The following is a 21,851-nucleotide window of genomic DNA, read 5'->3' as shown; positions in this document are numbered from 1 at the left end:
ACTACCTGAAGACCTCACCTTAACTGCAATGGCCATTTTTATTATTACTATTTCTGACATTTTATTTACTAAACAGTTACTCCATTCAGTTGAGAGATGAACCAATAATGGGGAAAATAATGTTGCAGCCCTATCAGAAACCACAGCCTCTGCTTAAATTATGTACTCAAGGTACTATTCATGAACACACAATGTGTGCTACACTTCGACATCGCTACAGCAGTTTGAGAAAGAGCCTTGTGCTCGAAACGTCACAGTGCAAATAAAAAAGCCTTCAATGGGAGCTGAGACTTGGTGTGCGGTACATTTTTTTCCTTTTTTCACACTTTTCTATATTAATCCATTTAATATTTATCCCTTCCTTTCTTCCTTTTCCCCACAGTTTACAGAAACACTACAGACAGGGGCATAGCACCAGCTTCTGTGCGCTATGCATAGCTGTCTCTGTGGGCCTCCCACCCTTTCTCTCTCGATCAATATCTCTCTCCTGCATGCTTTGATTTTTGTTTTTCACATAGTCAGTTTCTTTCTCTTTCTCTTTTCGTTTTCTTTCTTTTTTCCCTTATTTGGGGGGAAGACATTAAGAGGCACTTACTTGACTGCATTTAGAGATGAATATAGTTTCACAAAGTTCAGTCTGTCAACCAATTTATTCAGACAATTTTAATTTAGTTATGGCACTGAATATTTAGAGGAAAAAAACACTTGAGGCTTTTCAGGGGCCCTCCTCCATTTGGGGCCCTTATTATATGTTCATTTGTTGTCTCTGTTTTAAGCTATTGTGTTTCTTTATGTCTTTCTGTAGATTGTTTTTTTAAACTGCGTGTAAGTGCACCGACAGCAACTTCATTCCTTCAATATGTACAGAAAGGCTATAACATCAAAGCTGTTATGCAAAAAGGGGTCAATCGTTTATTTTGAAAAGCTTGACCGGAAGTCTCCACTCTTACTGCGTCAGTCTTGACGCCGGTACCAAGTGGCCCACTGAGCCCAATCTGTAACGGAGAACAGGAGTATCGCCCCGGCGGACGGTTGCGGCAGCCTCTCGGCTCGGATATTTGTCATTTTGTGGATTTATTCCCGACAGATAAATTCCAGGATGCCTACAAATGTACAAGGTAATAAATTTAATCACAGAGGAATGCTTTGTCTATTTTCTCGGTCATATGTGTGCCGCTAGCTAAAGCTTTGAGTCTTTACAATAGAGCATCAGCAGGCCGACCCCGGCCACCGTCCAACATAAGCTCGTGTCGGTATTAACCTGCTTGCTATTAAATTAACGTGCTTTTCTCTTCTCAGGAGGGAAAGCCTTTGGACTGTTAAAGGAGCAGCAGAAGACAAAATTGGACGAAATAAACAAGGTAAGCATGTTGGCTTTATTTGCCGTCAGCGTGACTAACGACACCCCAGGGGAATGCGAATGTAACGAGCACGCACACACTTGACTTGGCGTTGGCCTTGTTTGTGAACGTGCGGCCACACTGATGCGTTTCTGTGGGTAATGAATCCCGCCCAAACGCCACACACACATGTATTTATCGGGGTTGCCCATAGCGATGCAGTTGATGAGTTTTATTGATTTCCCCCTGCAGTCTCGTGGCACTTGTTGAATGGCTGCATGCTGTCACACACGAGTGTTTCCCTCCCGACCCGGTCACATCGATCTGTTGGGCCATGGCAAAACGCATTTGAAGCGTGTATTGTGGCCCCTCTGCCTGGTGTTTCGACGGGAAAACAGGTGCCTGAATGAGCTCTTTGTCTCACATCAGGCCTCGCCTGGGCAGATAACTCTGTAGTAGTTCCCTCAGATTAACTAGATGTCTGTATAATCTCTGTTTACCTCCTTTACGTTGGCTTGTCATGGCTCTCACATGAAAACCAGGTCGCGGCAAGAGGGCAGCCCGGAGCTCCTGTCACATCTCTGTGCACAGTGCTGAAAACACTCTCTGTTCCTCCATGGAGATTTATCTAGTTTTTGATATCCCTCATTTGTTCATTAGAGAAATGGCCCTTAATTCCTAAAGCGGCTAGAAATAACAGTTGGACAGTGATTAAATCCTGGATTTTTATACACTGACATCCATTACATTATAATAACTTGGGTGCATTTGCACAAGTGGATGCTGTGGGAATGAACTTTTAACCCCAGCAATGTTATTTATCTAGGGTGGGAATTCATCTATGAAAATCTCATCTATAAACAAAGTACTAGTCAATGTTTTTTTAAGTAAAAATGCCCCAAATTCATGACATTTTAAAGGTCCAGTATGGAGGATTTAGGGAGATATATTAGAACAGGAATATAATACAATTACCCGATGATAAGAACTGTTGTGTTTTTGTTTCCTTAAAATGAGCCATTTATTTCTACACATGGAGGAGGTCCTGGTCTACGGAAATTGCCGTGTTTCTACAGTAGCCCAAAACAGACAGTGGCTGTGGATGGGCCATTCGTATTTGTGTGTCGGCCACCATATGGGATCCCCTCCAAGATAAAAGCGGCAGAAAAACACCAAATTTTTAATGTGAAACTGCTTAAATGGTCTTAAGTCTTGAAGACATTTCACCCCCCATCCAAGAAGCTTCTTCAGTTCTGAAGACGGGATGGGAGGTGAGCACTTAAGATTATCATGACCTGGATGACTGAGAATCTTCATCAACATGCTTTATTCAGTGTTTTAATCATTTGGTCCCTTTTGGAGAGGAAAAGACCCCTGCGGGTAATTCGGCTTCTGTTTAAAATAAAAAAAATAAAAAATCCATGTCAGTGCACACTGAAGGAATCCTAACCCGGAGAAGTTTCAGCTGGTTGGAATCTACAGTCCTCACTGCTAAATTCCCCTAAATCTTACACACTGTTCCTTTAAAAGGGAACACCATCTAAATTAAGAATTTCAACATGTTTCCATGGCCTAAGAAAGTCCAATCAGTATGTGAACATGAGATACACTCTCTCTCTAACACAAACCCAGAAACCACAGAAGTAAGTCTCAAACTTGTGATATCATCAAGCATAAAGTGTGGACCGTTGTGAACGTTGCCCTCTACCGCATTGCATTATAGCATATTTATGCTGGGGTAGTGCTTACGTACTGTAATATTTCACCAGAAATAGTATGCAGTCATGTACTATTGGTTTCATACTAAGGTTTCGGATAGGGCTGCGGTGACTATTTTAGTAGTCGACTAATCAGTTTGAGTAATTTTTCATAGAAAAGTACTATAAAAGTACCCAAAATACTCTTATTGCAGCTTCTTACGGTCAAATATTGGCAGCTTTACACACTCCCCCATGACAGTGAACTAAAACCCTTTGGTGTGAGTACGAAACAAGACATTAGATGACATCATTTTGGGGTTTGGAAGAGACAGACTGACATTTTTCAACATTTTAACACATTTTTAGATAAAATGATTAGTCGACTAATCGAAGAAATAATTGACAGATTAGTCGACAATGAAAATAATCGTTAGTTGCAGCCCTAGTTTCGGACATGCTTAAAAATCTCACATACAGTTTTAGTGTACTAAAGAGCATTTCATTCATACACACAGCTAAAACATTTCCTCAGGGGTGCTCTCAGTAGCTCCTTTTACGCTGCCTCTTTAAGGCAGAAATTACACTGCTATGCCGCCTTGCTATTTTTTAATAGAATATAGAATGGGAGACAGAATTGTCTTGCCTTAAGGTGGCATCGGAGGTAGTAACAGCAATGAAATGACTCCTGTATAAAAGGGACAGCAGGCAGGACAGGATCATAGGTGGCATGGGTTTGACGTTTCAACAACAGGTTATGCATGCAACCCACCGCAGGCAATTCAGAAAAAAAAGCTGATAGCAGTTAGCAGCTAACTCAAGAAAGAAAAACATTGACAGAAAAGGTCCGCAAATTGGGAAAACAATGAGGTCCAGGAGGTTATGGTTATGGTTTATAAACCATTGCCAATGTTATACTGTATGTCACACTAGAGACTGATGCTGTTGTGTTGCATGTCACGCCCATCATGCATCTTTTGCCTCAGCGATACTGTCATGTGGTCTATAATCACCCACTGGAGCAGCATGATGCTGCTGTTGTTGTTTGGTTCTGTGTGAAAGTGCAAAGGAGACATAAATAAGGGACTTCGTAGTGGCACTATAGCACAGTCTCTGTGTAAAAAGGGCTTGTGTCATTCTAACATCTTTCCCAATTCATTGTCTATGAAGTAGAGTTATAGCACTCTAGTTTTTGGGAAAGAGTTGTTCATGTTTTACTAAAATTTGTGGAATGTCTTAGACCATAGGAAAAAATGTATGAATTTTAAGCTGAAGACGTCAGCCAGGGCTCTGAGTAACTGTCATGATGTGACATATTACTGACTAAACAATGAATAAGAAATTGTCTGATAATGTCATAATGAACATACTTGTTAGTTGCAGCCCTAAAATACTCTGAAAATCTGAACCTTCTGCAAGAGGTGATACAGTTATCTCTGTTTCTCACCTCTTTATTGTGAAACATTCTTTGTCGTGGTAACACTCGTATTTCTGGTGCTTTTTATACTTGCATACTTGCAAGATACGCTGTGACTGTGAGAGGACATTCCTGAGTGGGTGGGGGTTGCAGTAGTGATTCAGCATGGCTGAGTCAGCCGTCCCCAATGATAAACATCCAGCTGTGGTGTTTATCCTCTTCACCCTTAATTGCAAGCCTGACAGACACATAGAGGTCAATGCAGAGAACAACCTCACTCTCTGTTTCTTGCTCTTTCTCTCTTCTCTCCGTGTCGATTGAAGCTGACTCCCACATGGCAGACTGCGTCATTATAATTTCATTAGAACAGCTCCCTTCAGGCTCTTTCCTTTAACACCCTTGCGAGGTGTTCCACTTAATAAACACAGTGATAAGTAATGACAATGCAGGGGCAGAACATCTTAAGGGTGTGAGTCATCACTCTCAAGTTGGAAGTTTTTGATGCTTTTGACAGAACACAATCAGATTAGTGTAGTTAATGCTCTAATTTGTGCGTGGGCTTCTGTCCTCTTTGATGTCTGTTGTGTAACGCTGCTGGAACTTTCTCAGCAAAGTTTCAAAATCGGCTCCAAACTGATGTAATTGGTTTCAGTTTTTCTCTGATCACCTTCAGTTTGTTTATCACTTTCTCTCCTTCTTAGGAATACTTGGAAGACCAGAAATACAGGGATGAAGAGGACCTGCCTGAGAAACTGGAGGGTCTCAAAAGTAAGCAAACCAGTCCTCCCCTCAGTAGTTTCAGTATCTGCAAGTATTCAGCTGTCTTTCTGAGGGTGTGTTCCTTTTTTCCTGGCTTTTGTCTGAGCCTCGGTATTTGTTTATTTGTTGGCAGTCTCCACACACACACGGGTCTTTAGCATTTTGTTTTTCTCTGTGGGAAAGACAGACTGCGGATATTTTCTAAGAGGTTTGCGAGGCCAAGTCCTCAGTGGCCTTGGAGGAATGTGCTGGGGCGTTCCTCTGCTTGTTGTTACAATATTCCGAACTTTGCTGGGTAAACTCATAGCTCCTGAGAATAGAAAAAATCACTGTTACTGGGAGAAAATCACGGGAACAAAATTGCATGATTTGCCAAAGATCTCCTCCCTATTGCTCAAATATCACATGTGTGTTCAGAGTGCATGTAGTGTACTCTTGAGTCTTTTTTTTCCTGTGATTTCCCATGCAGAATAACATAAGGATGATTGTGGGAATAGAGGGCATATGTCTTGAAATGAGAAACATGCTCCAGTGTCCTAGTTACAATCTATGCTCGCTGGAGGAAATGGAGCAGTAATATATAAACAGAAAGGGGACCTGACACCCAGGTCCTGAGAGGATCATCGTTCCCCTTCTGTTACTGTCCCAGTGACGCTGAGATCCACACACGGTGCTTTTATCCACCCACCAAATCACATCATGACCAAAAAAAAAGTCATAAGCATGCCCTACTTTAACATGACTTGCTTGTTTTGAATTAGTCATTTTGATTAGCTATTATATGAGCAATTCTTGTCAACGTGTTTCTCACAAAATCAACCATCAAAAAAGAATGATTTAAAGACTGATTTTATATAACTTTGTAAACTATCACAGTAATACAATAATTTTACTGAGACAAGTGTTTCCTGCAGCTTCTTACCGTGGAGGAGCCCCACCTCACCTGAAATATGGAGAACAGTCATTAAATTTTTATGAAAGATAATATTAGGCTTATTGAAGCTGGATTCAGGCAATATTAGTACAACTCAACAAACTGGAAATCACACTAACTAAATATCCTAAAAAAGCTCTTATATTTTTTTGAGTTTTGTATTTGCAGTGGTTTACTAACAGGTGAAATAAGATGCAAACAAATAGTATATCTCATGTCAAAATCAAAATTTAAAAATATAAATGTATACTTTAATCTTGACAAATTCAGTTTTTTGGGGGGGAGGGGGGTGATTTGATTTGATTTATTTATTTTGAACATTTAAAAAAAATAATAAAATAAAACTGAATATATTGTAGAAAAACCTGAGAACCAGTATTACCCTGTGTATACAACAAATACCAAAATGAGAATACCGCTAACCGTCTCACCCTGAGTGTGCTTTACATTCCCTCTAATCATTCCCGTACTTTGTGAAGATACTGTCTTTGCACCAGTTGTTTAACCATCTGATATCTTTACTTTGTTCTATTTCTTCACCTAGTGCGCTGCTGGAATTGATGTATGTAATTTTGAAACTATGGGCGATTGGTGGCTTTGTAGCCATGTTGCCTTCAGCTCAGCAGCATATGTTCACTTTGCAGTATTTAGTCAGAGCTAGACTCACAAGTCAGTCTTTAGACGCTTTGCTTAACTAAAGACTGACGTCTTTCTCCCTGATGGGCGGATACAATTTCAGAGTTTAAAAAAACTCCCTACGTTGCAGAACCAATAGTAAATCCGCAGGGCGGTCCTTCGGTGGCTCGCTGAACTCTTGTGCTCGTAAAGATAGTCCGACTGCGTTAAAAGTTTTAAACAAAGTCGTTGTAAGTCCTTCATTTCCACAATCTTGTGGACTGAGCACACATTTGATAAAAGGGAGTTAAATCTCTCGGCATCCATTTTCAAGCTCTCTGTGTGTTTGTTTCCTTGCGGACGAGAAAAGGGGGAAGGCACATTTCCAGGAGGGCGTGTCCTTTTCAAAAATGCAAGAGGCGTTGCTTTGTTGCCGTCCGTTTTCTGTGGTGTGTTAAACACAATTTAGAAAGGAGTGTCCCCAGACTATCAGAAGGCGGAGATCTCTGATTGTCTGGTGGCGAGACTAAGTCAGAGCAGCACGTCACAAAGGCGGAGAATGTTGCACTTGTACAAGTTGATAAATGTAGAGACAAAAAAAAACATCCTGATGTTTGGGGAAGAAGTTACCACTGCTCTGCAGCTCAGACACCAGTCTGAAGTTAGTCTGATAATCACCATAATTATGGACACTTATTTCACTAAAGAGTTGGTTTGAAGCTGGGCTGTTATCATCAATGGCTGTTTACTGCGATCAGTGTCTATGTTTACATGCGCAAAATATTTCTGTTCTTGCCTTTACTCTGAAAAAGACAGTGACAACGAAGCTGTTTATGTGGCTAACGAAAATGAATATTTCACCAATAGTTCCATTTCCCATTTAGGGGTGTAACGATACATCGAACTGGATCAATATATCAATTCAATGATCAACATCAATGCAAAGTGAAAACATTGATACGTGTAGTCTTTAACATGTAGCTTTATTTTGAAATTCCCATGGCCTTTGTCACCATATTCCTCCAAGCTTGCCTGCTCCCTAAACATTCAAGCAGTGCGAGTGGCCTAGTGCCAGGCAGACAATGGCAAGCAGCCAAGTAAAAGACAATGAGGATATTTACTGATATTGTCTAATGTCTCATACTCAGGCCCCTTAATTGAGTTTAATTGAAACTGTATCGTGGCAGACTTTTGATATCATACAGTTGTCCAAAGAATCAGTACAATACTGTATTGTGAAGAAAGTAGTGATTTACACCCCTACCGTGCATACTCCCATTAATTTGTCCTAACATGTTTATCACATCAAAATATGGCTGGAGATGCTTGTGCCATTTTGCTTCTTTGTGTATATCCAGGTTATTAATTTAAAGTTTCCTACTGGTGGCAGACTTGTTGGACTTTGCAAACACAGCCTCCCTCTTTCATTCCTTCAGCCACTTTCTCAAACAGGTCAGCACTGCAGTATTTGCACTTATCCAAAAACCTGTTCATATCTAAGTCTTACATTGTTTGCATATTCCCACATCTTAAAGAAAAAATGCTTCAAATAGGTTTGGGGCACAGAAATCAAGTTGTTATTAGGATGAATACAAGTCTGCACTGAAGCTTTTGTCTGTCCGTAGGGTCAGGGTCTGTTAAAAGGGTGAGGAAATTCTTTATCTGTTGGCCAAAGGGCAGTCATTATCTGTTTCCACTGTTTTATCAGTAAGGTTTGTTTTCACAATGGAAAGGCTCCTTCAAATGATAGCTGCCAAAAGCTCGTAGTCAAAGTCACTACCAAACAATTCAAATTAAACTGAGCTTAAATCACAAACCTCTCTGTGAGTGACAAAAAAACAGCTAAGTTAAGGAAGAAAATGGCTGGTTATTTGATGGCACTGTTACTGTGTCACATCCGTTACTAAAGGAATGTAGGTCAGGAGGATACACTGAAGACGAGTTTTGTTCAGTAGAGACATTTTTTGTGGCTGCAGATGATCAACAGGCTGCTCTACGACAAGTGTCCCACTCAAGAACTGCTCTGTGTGTGTGTGTGTGTGTGTGTGTGTGTGTGTAGGCCCCCTCCTCAGAGTTTATGAACAGGGTTAGCATTGTCCCCTTCCTTTTCCCCCGGGTTCACACAGTTAACACAGTCCTCTCTCTCAACCCCCCCAGCACACTCCCACACAGAGCTTCCAGTGTGAGACAGAAATAGCAGAGTGTAATCTGACTAAAGTGGTCTTCAGAACAAAAGAGAATGGTGAAATTTAGAAAGAAGCGGGAAAAGTCTGCTTTTTTTTTCATAGCAGCAGCCTCTTCAGTAGGATGTTCATAATGAGCTTTTATATGTGAACGACAATGCAGGTGTTAATATTTACCAGGACTGCCCAAAGGTTGAATCAGAATTTGAATCATCAGTTTAGACCCTAAAAGTCACTGAATATCCTTACATTTGAATTTGTGAGGTCTTAATTGCCAAAAAACATTTTTATCTAATGTCCATTATCCATGTCTTTTTGTCAAAATGAATCAAGCTCTTCTGCGTGATAGTTCACATTTCTGATGTTACAAACCTTGAAACCACTGAACCTAATTCTGTCTTTTTACTTTATACTTGCACTTACCTTTTGGCAAAATGTAGATTAACCTAGCTCAATCTGATTACCATATTCCTACATAATACTTACCTCTGAATGGAACCTTATTCATACCTTTATAATTACTAGGGCTGTACCCAAATATTCGGATATTCGAATATTCGTTTCTATGGGTAGGTATTCGTTATGAAAATTTGGTATTCGATATTGGTTTTTTTATTTACTTCTTTTTTATTTTATTTTTTTTACATATTTTTTGGTGCTAAATGTAGTCTTTTTGTTGTTGGTAAATGTAGGTTATCAATAAAAATCAAATCTTTTAAATTGCATTATTAAAAATGTGAAGATATAGTATAGCCTACCAACGGAGCTTGTGCGCAAGGCACGCTTGAGCGCATCCGTCTGAGGCTGCCAATGCCAAGTTTTACCACTTTATCACTATTCCCTCTAACTTGTAGCTGTTTTTTAGTTATCTTTTGAATTTAATATGAATTATGGAACCGTTTTTGTCAACGTTTGTTTCCCCCATTTTGTACAATAAATTATTGTTTAAAGTTTCAACAAGTTTCTTTTGGAGTGCGTGACACAACTGTGTTTTGAAAACGGCCACGGACTGTCACCTGCTCAATGCATCAGTACCTTCGGATGCCATGACAGTAATAGCTAATAATGTCAAAATATCATTTACAGACCGATTTAACAGACGATCACTGCTGCCCGACCCGCAGCAGGTCCATTTGCGGGTCCCGCGGGTTACGGGTCGACCTGCGCATCACTACTCAGCTCAGTCTATAAAGGCTGTACACAACAGTAAGGCTATAGACATTATATTCTATTCAGGCCGGCAGAACCAGCAGCGCATCGGCTCTACAGTGCACGGCACTGCTGATTAACCATTTTATTGCAGCACAGAGTGTCTGCCAGCAACCAATTACTTGCAGAGGTTTTTTACAACTTGTTTCAACAGTTCCGATTTAATCAGAAGACAAATTAAACAGGATGACTAGCCAATGTGAAAATCAAAAGAAAGCATAGAATAATGTACTGAAGGAGACTGTTGTGCCATCACATTTTTTTGTGATTTGAGAGCAAAGATCCGGTCACTGCTGTGCAAAACTCTGCAATACAATTAGGTCCGAAAAAACCCCGGAGTCCGCCGCCGCCGCCCCCCCCTAATCCCCCGGGAACGAATATTCGAATAGTTGTTATAAATTCTGCCGAAGGTCCGAATGTTAAAAAATGGTATTCGGGACAGCCCTAATAATTACCCGCGATTCTTGAAGAGGAAAAAGATGATTTGTCCAAAAAACAGTGTTAAATTTGGTTTAAAATAATTTTAAAGAGGTCTTACAAAGCATTAAATTTAAGGGTCTGATAACTGCAGACAAACTATTTGTCAAATAGTATCTACGGATAAGAATATGAATGGACCACAAACACATGACAAAGTAATACACCAGAGTCGTCCTCTAAAAGGAAAATAGGATTTTTAATTGGGTTGGAGTTTAATAGTTGAACATTATATCAAATCCACTTACGGAGTCAAAAGCTTTTCATAATGCTCTTGTTGAAGCTTTTTAGGTTTAGCCTTCAAAAATTTAAAGTACGTATGTCTTCTGTGATAAATAACATATTTGTGGTTAAAGGAATGGTTTGATATTCAGGAAATACACCCATTCAGTTTCTTTCAAAGAGTTAGGTGAGAAGATCTCGTACACTATTGTATCTGTGGGTTATTTTTTCAACCATCAGACACAACCAGTCTAGCTGTTGCCCCCAGGAAGTGTTCCTGGCTTTGAGGCCAATTTTCATAGTGGCCCAACAGTGGTATTGCAATTTCAGGGGTCCGTCATATCGTACCATTTGGCCCAAAAAGACTTTTTCCTATGGCCTTACATTGGGAAAGAAACGTCTATAAATCAGTGGATACATTTTTGTGAGCGTCACAACCCTTACGAAACAACTCCTTCCACTATCATTATTTAATCCATTCGATTCAATAACATTTAGAAAGTCTAAAAGAGCCGCAAGATTAAATGATTTAATCCGCATTCAAGTTAGCGGAGCACCAAACCAGAAGTCAGCCACTTGGCTGCACTCAGCCGTGCTCAGCAGCCATAAGTCTCTAGTGTACCTGCTCTACAGGCCCAATGATGCGGAAGCAGCGCTGATCGTCCGGGTAATTTCATACTGCGGTCATAGAGCGATTTTGGCTTCATGCGCCACTAAGCATCTTTCATAGAACTGAATGGAGCCCCATCACCATTGCTGTATCCAGGTGTCTTAATACATCCATGGTTGCCCCCTGCTTCTAGTCTTTATGCCAAGCTAAGCTAACTGTCTCCTGGCTCCAGCCTAATACTTAACAAGCAGATATGAGAGTGGTATTGATCCTCTCATCTAATTCTCAGTAAGAAAGAGAATAAGCATATTTTTCCAAATTGTCAAACTATTCCTTTAACTTGAATGACTGCATGTACATTGCTCTTTGTTAATAAAAAGGGACTCTGTTTTGGGAAGTCCAGTGTTTGTGAAAATGTCTTGAGTTTGGTATGCAAAAGGTATGATACAGCTTCAATAACTATGTAGCTAAATAGATAATAGATGTTATATGTTCAGCCAGTATCAGTGGTTTGTCTGCATGTTTTGAGGCTAGAAGGACCAGATTTATTTTAGTGAGTGACTGTGAGGAAAAACTCTATCTGAGCCTCACAGCGTTCAGCCCAGTCCTCTTTGTTTTCTTTCCTGATTGCTGAGTTTGAACTTTAAGTTCTCTTTTAACTTCCTGACCCCCTCGCTCTAATCCGTCTTGCACGTCAAGCCCACTCAGCTGCCCTTTCCTCGCCTGCTTTCCACTGACAGACACGTTTAACACACACACAAAAGCACACTTGTCATTATCAGCTGTTTTTGTCTGTGCTTCTGCCAGGTCAGCTGTCAGCAGAGTGTAAGACGGTGAGCTCACCAGACATGTGTGTTAACAGTTTTGCTGACATGTAAGATGCCAGCTGGGGATGGGAGTTTGTTAAAATATATACGGGATGTGGTGTGTGAGCTAGGACATTCATGACTGCTGCATTTTAGTGATCATCGACCGCTCCCAAAAAGTTGGGAGTGGTATCAACTAGTTGATAAATCACAGGAGATGTATCATATTTTTCCCCACAGCGCCCCCAGCTGCGTATCTGCTGTAGATGCATTGCACCTGCTTTATTAATGCACCATGCTAAAACCACAGATGAACAATTCGTCTACAACGATGCACAGTGTTGACTCATGGTTTTGATAGTCGACTATTGTGTGTAACCCTAGTGTGAGCTGTTATTAATGATCTCTCATGTGTGTTTGTTTTGCAGATAAGTACGCAGAGTTTGACCTGAATGACCAAGGAGAGATTGGTGAGTAATAGTCGCACTAACACACCAACTGCACCCCGGATAACAACTGTGAGCTGACCCATGTGCAGTGTCGACATGAGGGAGCAGTAATTAATACTGTGTGTATTGTCTGACCAGTGTGAGCGCAGGGCTCGAACGGGCTCATGTGTCATGTTTGTGTCCTGTATGTAAAGTGAGACCATACTGTACACCAGTGTGAAAGGTCTTTAGTTCTTGAGCAGATGTGAGGCGAACTGTGGTGTGAGAGTCAGACAGCAGATCTGGTGTCTGTCTGCAGGTCCTGAAAGAAGCTGCTAATTGTCCTTTATGTCAGCTTGTTTGTTTTTTTGTCCACGTCAGTAGATTTAAAAAACAGATGGCAATGTCAGTTGCTTGTTCCACCACTATGGTCTTATCTGGTATATCTCAGCAACTACTGAATGGATTGCAATGACATGGAAATACAGATGCTGTCCAGAGTATACATTTTAAGGACTTTGTCGATGTCTTAACTTTTTGTGTCCAATGTTTTGTTGTTGTAGAACCAAATACCTTATAGTAACATTGTGTTTAGTGTTCATTTCTAAATGTTAGCATGCCATAAACACACATGCTAATATGTGAACATGTGCTGTGTTTTAAATCAAATACTTCCATTAGTACACTTAGATATAGTACACTGCGTACATTATGCAATTACTCGTGTAGTGCGCAAATTTTGACAGGGCAGTGTTGTCCTAAATCAAAGATGGCTGTTGTGCACTTACTGGAAATGACAGTCACAAGATTTGACACCTTTTCTTCGTCTGCTCGGTAAATTGCAACCAAACATGCAAAAACACCAAATATAACTTACATCCAGGGCGTAAAATTAACTTTTTACCTCATCTGCCATTGGATAGTGACCTCCAAAAATTTACCAGCCAAACATATTTTTCACCAGCCAAATAAAAAAATTGTGCCTTGTTTGACTAAAAATAATAACCTTACGTTTTTAGTATGAAAATCCAACTTCAGGAAAATCCAACCCTGTCCTCTGTGTTTCTTTGGCGTGCTTGTGGCAAAGGCTGCAGCTCATCGTGTTGGTGTGGGGGTCGTAGGTCAGCCATGACCGCGGCTGGCTAGCCTCGTCTAGTTTCCATTTTTCAATAAAATGCCATGCGACATTTGTACTCCGTTTAACTGTCTGTTCTTCTTGTCCAAGTCCAACATGTTCATCTTCGTTTTTCCTCTTTTCTGGCGGAGGCTTCACGGCAGGAATGTGTCGCCACATCTTGCTCCAGTAGCTGACGTCATGCGTTCCCAGCACACGTACAATAAGCTGCGAGGGTCAAAATAGTCTGACACAGCTGGCAGAAATGGTCGAAGCACATAAAAATCCCACATGCAATTCAGAATTTTCCATCGGCCACTGGCGGGTGTGTGTTTTTGTTTTACATGCCAAACTAATTTTTTACCCGCCATTGGCACTTGGCGGGTGTTAATTTTACACCCTGCTTACATCACAACACATATAACATCAATGCCTGATGATAAAATGTGTCGCTGTTGCTAGCTAAGAAGCTAACGTTAGCATTTGCATTAACAATCGTGGTACCAAATTATTGCAGAATCAACCCAATAAGCAAACTGATGGCTTCTATGAGACAACAGTACAGTGGTAGTTAAAAATACATGTTCAACTCTAAGATATTTTTTAGGGCATTTTTTGCCTGTAATTGACATGACAGTGAAGCGTGAAGGGGGAGAGAGGGAGAGACATGCAGCAAAGGGCCACAGGCTGGACTTGTACATGGGGCGCCTGCTCTACCACTAAGCCACCGACGCCCCATACATGTTTAACTCAACTTACATTTGTACAATGCTCCATGTTTTTGGTCGCGCCCCTTCTGCTACGTAGGTAACATGGCAGCCATTGAGGGTGAGAAGTGTCCAACGTTCCACGCTCAACTTTGTGTTTCTTACCAGTGCCTCATCTGGGTACTCATAGTGTGCTGCATTTTGCCAAACTTCTCAGTGTGAACACACTTAANTCAGCACTTTGGTCAACCTTGGTTGTTTAAATGTGCTTTATAAATAAAGTTTGAGTTGAGTTGAGTTGAGTGCCTCATCTGGGTACTCATAGTGTGCTGCATTTTGCCAAACTTCTCAGTGTGAACACACTTAAGCAATCAAAATAGCCAGTATCAGTACAGAAGTATCAGTTAGAGAGACAGCAATAAAGACACTATACTTGCCAAAGATCAGCATGCTGGTATTGTCACTGCGAGCATGTTAGCATCATGTCATTAGCATTTAGCGTAAAGCAACAAGTATAGCCTCACAGATCTGCTAGTGTAACTGTAGAGTCCTATTTTGCTAGCTATATTTCCTAATTATACAAAGGTCTACATTGAAGGATGTTGGAAACTCCATCATTTGAAATTAAGTTAATTAGGATAGGATAGGAGAATAGAAGCAAGGTGGACAATATTCTTTTTTTTATTAGCAGTTATCAAATAACAAATACAAATTGGTACTGCACATGTGCAACTGTCAAAGAGATGAGAAGGAAGCAAGATGTCTCACTCTTTAGCTACCTCCATCATGATCTCCAAATATAAACAATGGCCCTCATTTATGAAACACACCTATGACAGAAAACTGGGCACACAGTCAGTTTAATGCAAAGCTCAGCATTTATCAGTGTGGATGTGAGCAGAGGCCACGATCAACTCTCATGTCAGGTCTCAACTCATGTATACAGGTTTGAGTCAGCATGCATTATAAATCTGGCTGAGTTGGAGAATTTGGATTAGACCATATTCTGACTGGCATCTATTTATTTGTAGCCACATATTAATCACTTAAAATGTATAGCTGCCACGTGGACAAGTGCTCTATATCACAGCTAGAATCTGCCTGGCTCCACTCTGACTGAAGGCTGGACATCACTGGTGATTTATGAATCACACACAAACCCTATCATAAGATGATTTCTGCGCAAGGATCTGCGCTATCTTGATAAATGAGGACCATTGTGTTTGAATCTTTTTTACCACTTGCCTGATCAGGCAAGTGAGTTGCTAGATTTACTAGCCCAACATGGCAAATATTTTACTTGCCCCAGGCAATCTGGAAATTCTTATTGTTAAACCCTGAATATTTTCTAGCAATTTAGTTGCGATGAAGCAAAAGCACCTGAGATACTGTGACTTTCAGTCCCTAGTATGGGTGAAGCTCCGAACACACCGGATGCTGGCTTTCTCATAATGTAACTCAAATCATCTTACATAAGTATCTATTTGCCTCTAAAATGCTCCAATCTTGCAAACCCCACACCATATGTAACAAAGGCTTTCTGTTAAAACGTATAGGTCCCAAACTGACATAACTCATCAGGGTTGTCTTTTCAGACTTTGTAAAACTCCCTCCAGTGCAACATAAGACATTATACAGCTGTTTTAACAGGCTCAGTAGTGGTGCTTGTCATGAGTAACCTGAATATGTGTTTAACTGTTGGAGTGACCCTTAACTTGCTTCTTCCAGTTGCTTAAATACTTATTTTTGTGAGAAATACAGACTTACACTCTGACAAATGCATAAAAATAATCCATATTCTCTCTCTTAAGCATGAATCTAATTGTCAAATGTACTTTCTCTCAGATTTGATGGGTCTGAAGCGGATGATGGAGAAGCTTGGGGTGCCCAAGACCCATTTGGAGTTGAAAAAGATGATTGTCGAGGTGACGGGCGGCAGCAGCAGCAACACTATCAACTACAGGGACTTTGTCAAGATGATGCTGGGCAAGCGTTCAGCTGTGCTCAAACTGTAAGTAAACCTCTGTGCGTGTGTGTGTGTGTGTGACAAGACCCTTCACCTGTTTTTACAGTTAGCTGTGTCTATGAATCACCTGCTGGCTCATGGCGTGTGTGCTCCCATGTCTGAGAGGGAGGATATGAATCGTATGCTGTGTCAGCCAATTGTTTCATCCATCAGGTTCTGGGATGACTAGCAATGATGTCATTACCCACATGCTGCATTAGTCGTTAATCTCCATGGCACCAAAACCTATCTATGAAGCCTATCCATAGGCAACCCATCCTTATCCTGAGCTGGGATCATGTGCTTAGGTAACTGATTATAGGCTGATTAACCACGGACAGTCACGTGGGACCGACTTAAACACAGAAACTGTTTCTGTCAACAAAATTCATCTTTTTTCAATAGAAATTATTTCCCCTTAAATGGACAATTTTTTCAATAGACCCTGGTGGATAAGGTGGCATATTTCCTGCTGTTTTGAAAGGGGTTAGTGTCGGCAGTGTAAGCCCCTTAAAGCAGCCTTGCAGTGGGTCAGACTGCAGGAGAAAGAGTGTATTGGCTGCTGCATGTCAGCTCTGCTGGACTAAGCTGGCTGGACCCTTCAGTAGACAAATCCTCATAATCCCAAAAACACCAAGCAGAGAAAACGCATAACTTTTCCTCCTTTGCCCTCAACCATTTTTCGAAAGTGTATCCCATAATCCCCCAGCCGCTGTTTATAAATACCTCATTCAAGCCGACCTCACTTGTCCTCGCGGTGGCATTCTAGTAAGATATTCTTAATACTCCAGAAAAATCTGACATTAGTAATTAAATTCACCAGGAGAATGGTATGTTTGAACAGATCATTAGCTTTTGCTGGCCACTAACATTTTGTAGCACATGTAATATGTATGTACATATTTCTCGTTATGATTATAGAAGGAAACACTGGTCACAGGATGGAGGTTTATCTACCTACACAGAGTATCATGCCCTTTCCAACTGCAGCTCCCCACTCTCTGGTAACTGCAAAGGTCTACAACGCCTCTCTTGTGTGCCGCTGTTTTTGTCTCTCGAGAGAGGAGAGGGGAGGGAGAGGTTGGGGGTACAATGAGCTCCAGAATAGTGTTATTCAAAGCATTTGGCACGACAACAATTGATGTAGTTACAATTAGAGGAAAATGATTGAGGTCAGGCTCCACGCATCGGGCCCAGTTTGTGCAGTACACAAGTGCGCAAGGATGTACAGTCAGTCTCATTTGTTTAAACAAGATTTTGAATGGCAGATGGGCCGAACAGATTTCATATTTTATACTAGTGATTGGTTAACAAGTAGCAACAGCTGTGAGGGATCTTGACTGCAAAGCTGTTGTTTTTACGGTTTGCACAGAACTAAATTCCACTTTTTACATGAAATTAAGATAATCACAGGAGTTCTACCTACTCACTTAATATCACTGTGCAAACGTGTATGTATCTGCTTTGTACAGATTAAATGGGTATATATTGTGTGTTGCACTGTACAGTCTATGGTTTGTACACATTAACAAGATTAAGTCTGCTAGTCACTTTAAGCTCTTCTGTCTATATAGAGCAGATTAGTCTAACATGGCAATATGCTGAAATCATCCTTAAATATTATTCATTTTAATGGAGGCAGTCACAACAAGTTAGTCCTGACTGTGCAGTGAAAGATTTATTTACAAAACAGGCCATTTGACTTGTTATTAGATATTTCATTTAATCAGTAGTAGATGACTGATGACTGTAAAGACCCACACACACCACACAAACCAACATCAAACAACTAGTGGCGACAAAGGCTGTTGCTACATCTCACATTGCCTGTGTCTCAGCCAACCAGCATTTACATTCTGCACCCGCGTGACAGGAAATAACTAATCTGTATTCGTCATTAAACAACGGAAACCAGAGGACCAACAGGACAGGTTTTAGACATTAGTTAGCCAGTTAGCACATTAACAGCACAACCACCACAATGTTTTATTTTATTTACCGAGTGCTAGTGAACAGTAACAAGTCAACACCATTTCTGCTAAAGAGTTCAATGGTTAAAAAATGGTCCTACCTAATATGACAAGTCTGTTTCGATATCACGCCCTCTTGATTATTATTTTATATTTTATTTGATATTGGTCATCAATTTTATTCCAAAAGTCATAAAAAGTCTTAATTCTAACTTGCTTTGAGTCGAAGGAACCCTTTCATACAATATATGGACGTGAGCTCAATCATTTTTGCTGGCCTACATAAGTGGATAACGTCATTTTCGTGAAAATGCCTAATTCCTGCAGCTGTGAGCAGCAGATATCAGAAGTGTTAAGAAACAGGGGAATGTGAGCGGTTGCCAGAGAGATGTGCCACAGTTTGAGTTGCTGAGTGCCGGTTTCGTCGCCAGGATCATTGCTCCTTATGAGCTTAGCGGAGCTTTGCAGAGTTTTCCAAAAAAGGAAATTAAAGACAGGCATTCGCTCTGAATAGCTCCTGTCAGATCGTTCACTCTACTGTTTACAGTCTAAACCACTATTCCCCTAACTCCCCTTTGTGGTCTCCCTTCATTCCTTTCCTTTCACTTACCGCTCAGCTGTAGCTCATACCCTGACTTTAAGTGTTGCTCTCTGTATCCCGCAGGATCCGATTATCCCTTCTCACTTACACATCCTGCTTGTGGTGTTTATACTTTTCTTGTTTACTATCTTTTACTGCCGCCTGTCTTCCTAATTTACATTTTAACACACTGCTATTTAATGCTCTCTCCACAGAGTCTTGATCTTTGAGGACAAAGCCAATGGCTCTCCCTGCAAGCCAGAAGGACCCCCTCCAAAGCGGGACATTGCAAGCCTGCCTTAACTCTAGGTGTCAGCCTCCAGACTGCTTGTGAAGCAGAGGGACCATCGGCGGTTGCGTGAAATCGAGTCGTTCTCTTAACATGTGGAGTGTTGTATTAGTGTGGGACCAGTGATCGAGGATGTGATTTTGTGATATACGGTGTGTGCAAGGTGTTTGTCATTTGGAAGACTGAACCCCACAACTCACTAAATGATGTTTGACTGTGAATATTCTTATTCATCTTTTATCCTTTTAATTGAAATGTAGCATTGGTAGTTGTACACGTAACCTCCTTGATAAATTCAATTTTGTAGTAAGTGTTTCATGGTTATATTTTAAGGGAAAACTCCAAATTCTCCAGAGGTTGTTTTTCCTTGTTTAATTTTTGGGACGCGTTCATTTTTATCATTCTAAGAGTAGGATGCTTTTGGAGAAGCACAAGGAAAAGAAGCATTTTTTTCCAACACATTTTTGCACTGTCCTCAGTGGTCTTGGATGGATTCCTGCCAGGCTAATCTTGGTCCACGTCTCGCTTTAGATCAGGTGCCAGAGATTAGAGGCCCGGCCCATTTCCTCTGGGTCAGAGTCATCAGCCCTCAAAGCCAAAATACTGATCTGGAATCAGTAACTAGGTTATCATGGCCACCTCATAATCGGAAAAGCATTTTTTTTGTAGATGACTGTACTGCTATGCGTTTTAATATTCCTCTCTCAGCTAGTGCGAGTGAATAAGAGAATATGTTGACGACGGGACTTAAAGTTTCGGCTTCAAGAACAGCAAATCTGACTCCATTTTTAGATCTGTAAGGTTAAGCACATGTTAATTTTGGAAGGAGTGTGATTTACAGGCACACAAGCGTAACAGATGTACATAATATACTCACACACAGTACAATCATATTCTTTCCAAGTGCCTTAACATGCAGATACTGTAGAGCTTAAACACACAGATTGAAAAAGGAGGGAGTGCACACAGGTGTTCAGTTCGAGCAGTACGCTTAGCTTACTAATTCCAGAGACCGTGAAATAATTTTATTTGGTGAGATAGTTTTGATGATGTTTGTTGAATTGTATTGATATGGTGTTTCCACAACATTCTGAGTGAGTGATGTTCACAAGGTGGATTTTTTAAAATGTAGTTGTTTCCCTTTTCTTACTATTATTTGTCGATGTCCCAGCAACCTGCTTGTGGGATGATTTGACTGATTAGGTTACTCTGTACTTGTCTTGCAATGCATACATGTGTTACCAGTTTGTCTTTGATTCTCAATCTTTTTTCATCAGCTAACCATCCCTCTCTGTTGAACTGGGTTCATTGTCCTGTGAATTCTGTAATTTGTGCCTCAGTGTTCCCATAACTCACGCTACTTACTGTGAATTTGGTACTTGTAGTATTTTTAACCCACTTAACATGTTTGAAACTATAATGTTATTTTGTTTTCAGTCTCATAGGTGTACTACATCTTTTAATGTTGTTAAGATGCACATTGTTTGCAGACACCAAAGGAATTAAAATTCTTCTTACACTAGCCTGTTAAGTTTTTAATGTTTATTGCTGTAATTGAGATCGTTAAACTCTTGACTAATTTTGAGTTTGGGTGAAAAAATGACAAGTTTAATAGGTATAGAGTAGTGTTAAATTGTGGTTGAATATTTTTTTATTTCACTAGTAAATGCCAGTGTTTGTTCAGAACACATTACACTATTATGTTAATAGCAGGAGATGACATACTACATTGAGAGGGAGATTAAGTCATAGATGCAGTAATGCTATTTAAAGAGTAACTGTTTTTTTTTTCAACCTGGACCCTGTTTTCCCATGTTTTGTGTTTAAATGACTAATGAGAGGAACGGTTTATGAAATTGATTCAGTATGAGCAAGACCCTGACTGTAGCAAAACCGGCTGCAATGCCATCACTTGGGGCAATTGGGCACTGTCAATTGACGCTCACAAAAAGTGGTTATTTTTGCCACTGACAGGATCAGATTATTATTCTACATGTCTGACAACATTATGGAAAGGATACCTACAGAGACAGACCCTTTTGTCAGAGAGTAAATTCTTTTTGTTTAACCAGAAACGGCCCTGAAATCCAGATCGCCGAACACACCAGACTCTATTTAAATAAACAGTGATTTTAGCGTGTATAGAGCCAGCATATTTTCACATCTAACGGGTGAATTAAGGGTTTATTTTAGCTAAACCTGAGTTGATGATTCTTGGAACAGTGGAAAGATGAACCAAGAAGGTTTTTGTGAGTTTAATTCTGTTCATGTTGACTTTAAATGAAGTGTGTTTTGCAACAATAGAATTGCAGTTTATTTAAATGAAGTCTGGTAGGGTTGTCAATAGCAATTTCTGAGCTATTTCTGGTGAAGCAAAAAGGATTTTACTGCAGGCTGCAGCAGTATTGCTCATGACTGGACCAATCTCAAAAATTCTTGTCTCCATTACTCACTTAGACACAAAAACACTGGAAAATTGGGTCCAGGTT

At 40.4% G+C, this 21,851-nt stretch overlaps 1 protein-coding gene across 1 annotated transcript; it reads left to right on the top strand.

Moving 5' to 3' along the window:
- Positions 1-959: 959 nt before the first annotated feature.
- Positions 960-20,883, top strand: aif1l (allograft inflammatory factor 1-like). The gene is made up of 6 exons (XM_050053675.1): positions 960-1,118; positions 1,300-1,361; positions 5,156-5,222; positions 12,698-12,739; positions 16,364-16,529; positions 19,289-20,883. The coding sequence occupies exons 1-6, from the start codon at positions 1,100-1,102 to the stop codon at positions 19,374-19,376; spliced, it is 444 nt and encodes a 147-aa protein (XP_049909632.1). The 5' UTR covers positions 960-1,099; the 3' UTR covers positions 19,377-20,883.
- The last annotated feature ends 968 nt before the right edge of the window (positions 20,884-21,851 follow it).

The sequence above is a fragment of the Epinephelus moara genome, chromosome 9, assembly GCF_006386435.1.
Source record: "Epinephelus moara isolate mb chromosome 9, YSFRI_EMoa_1.0, whole genome shotgun sequence".
Lineage (NCBI taxonomy): Eukaryota > Metazoa > Chordata > Actinopteri > Perciformes > Serranidae > Epinephelus > Epinephelus moara.
Note: the sequence above shows the minus strand (reverse complement) of the source record. Positions and strands in the feature narration are given on the sequence as shown.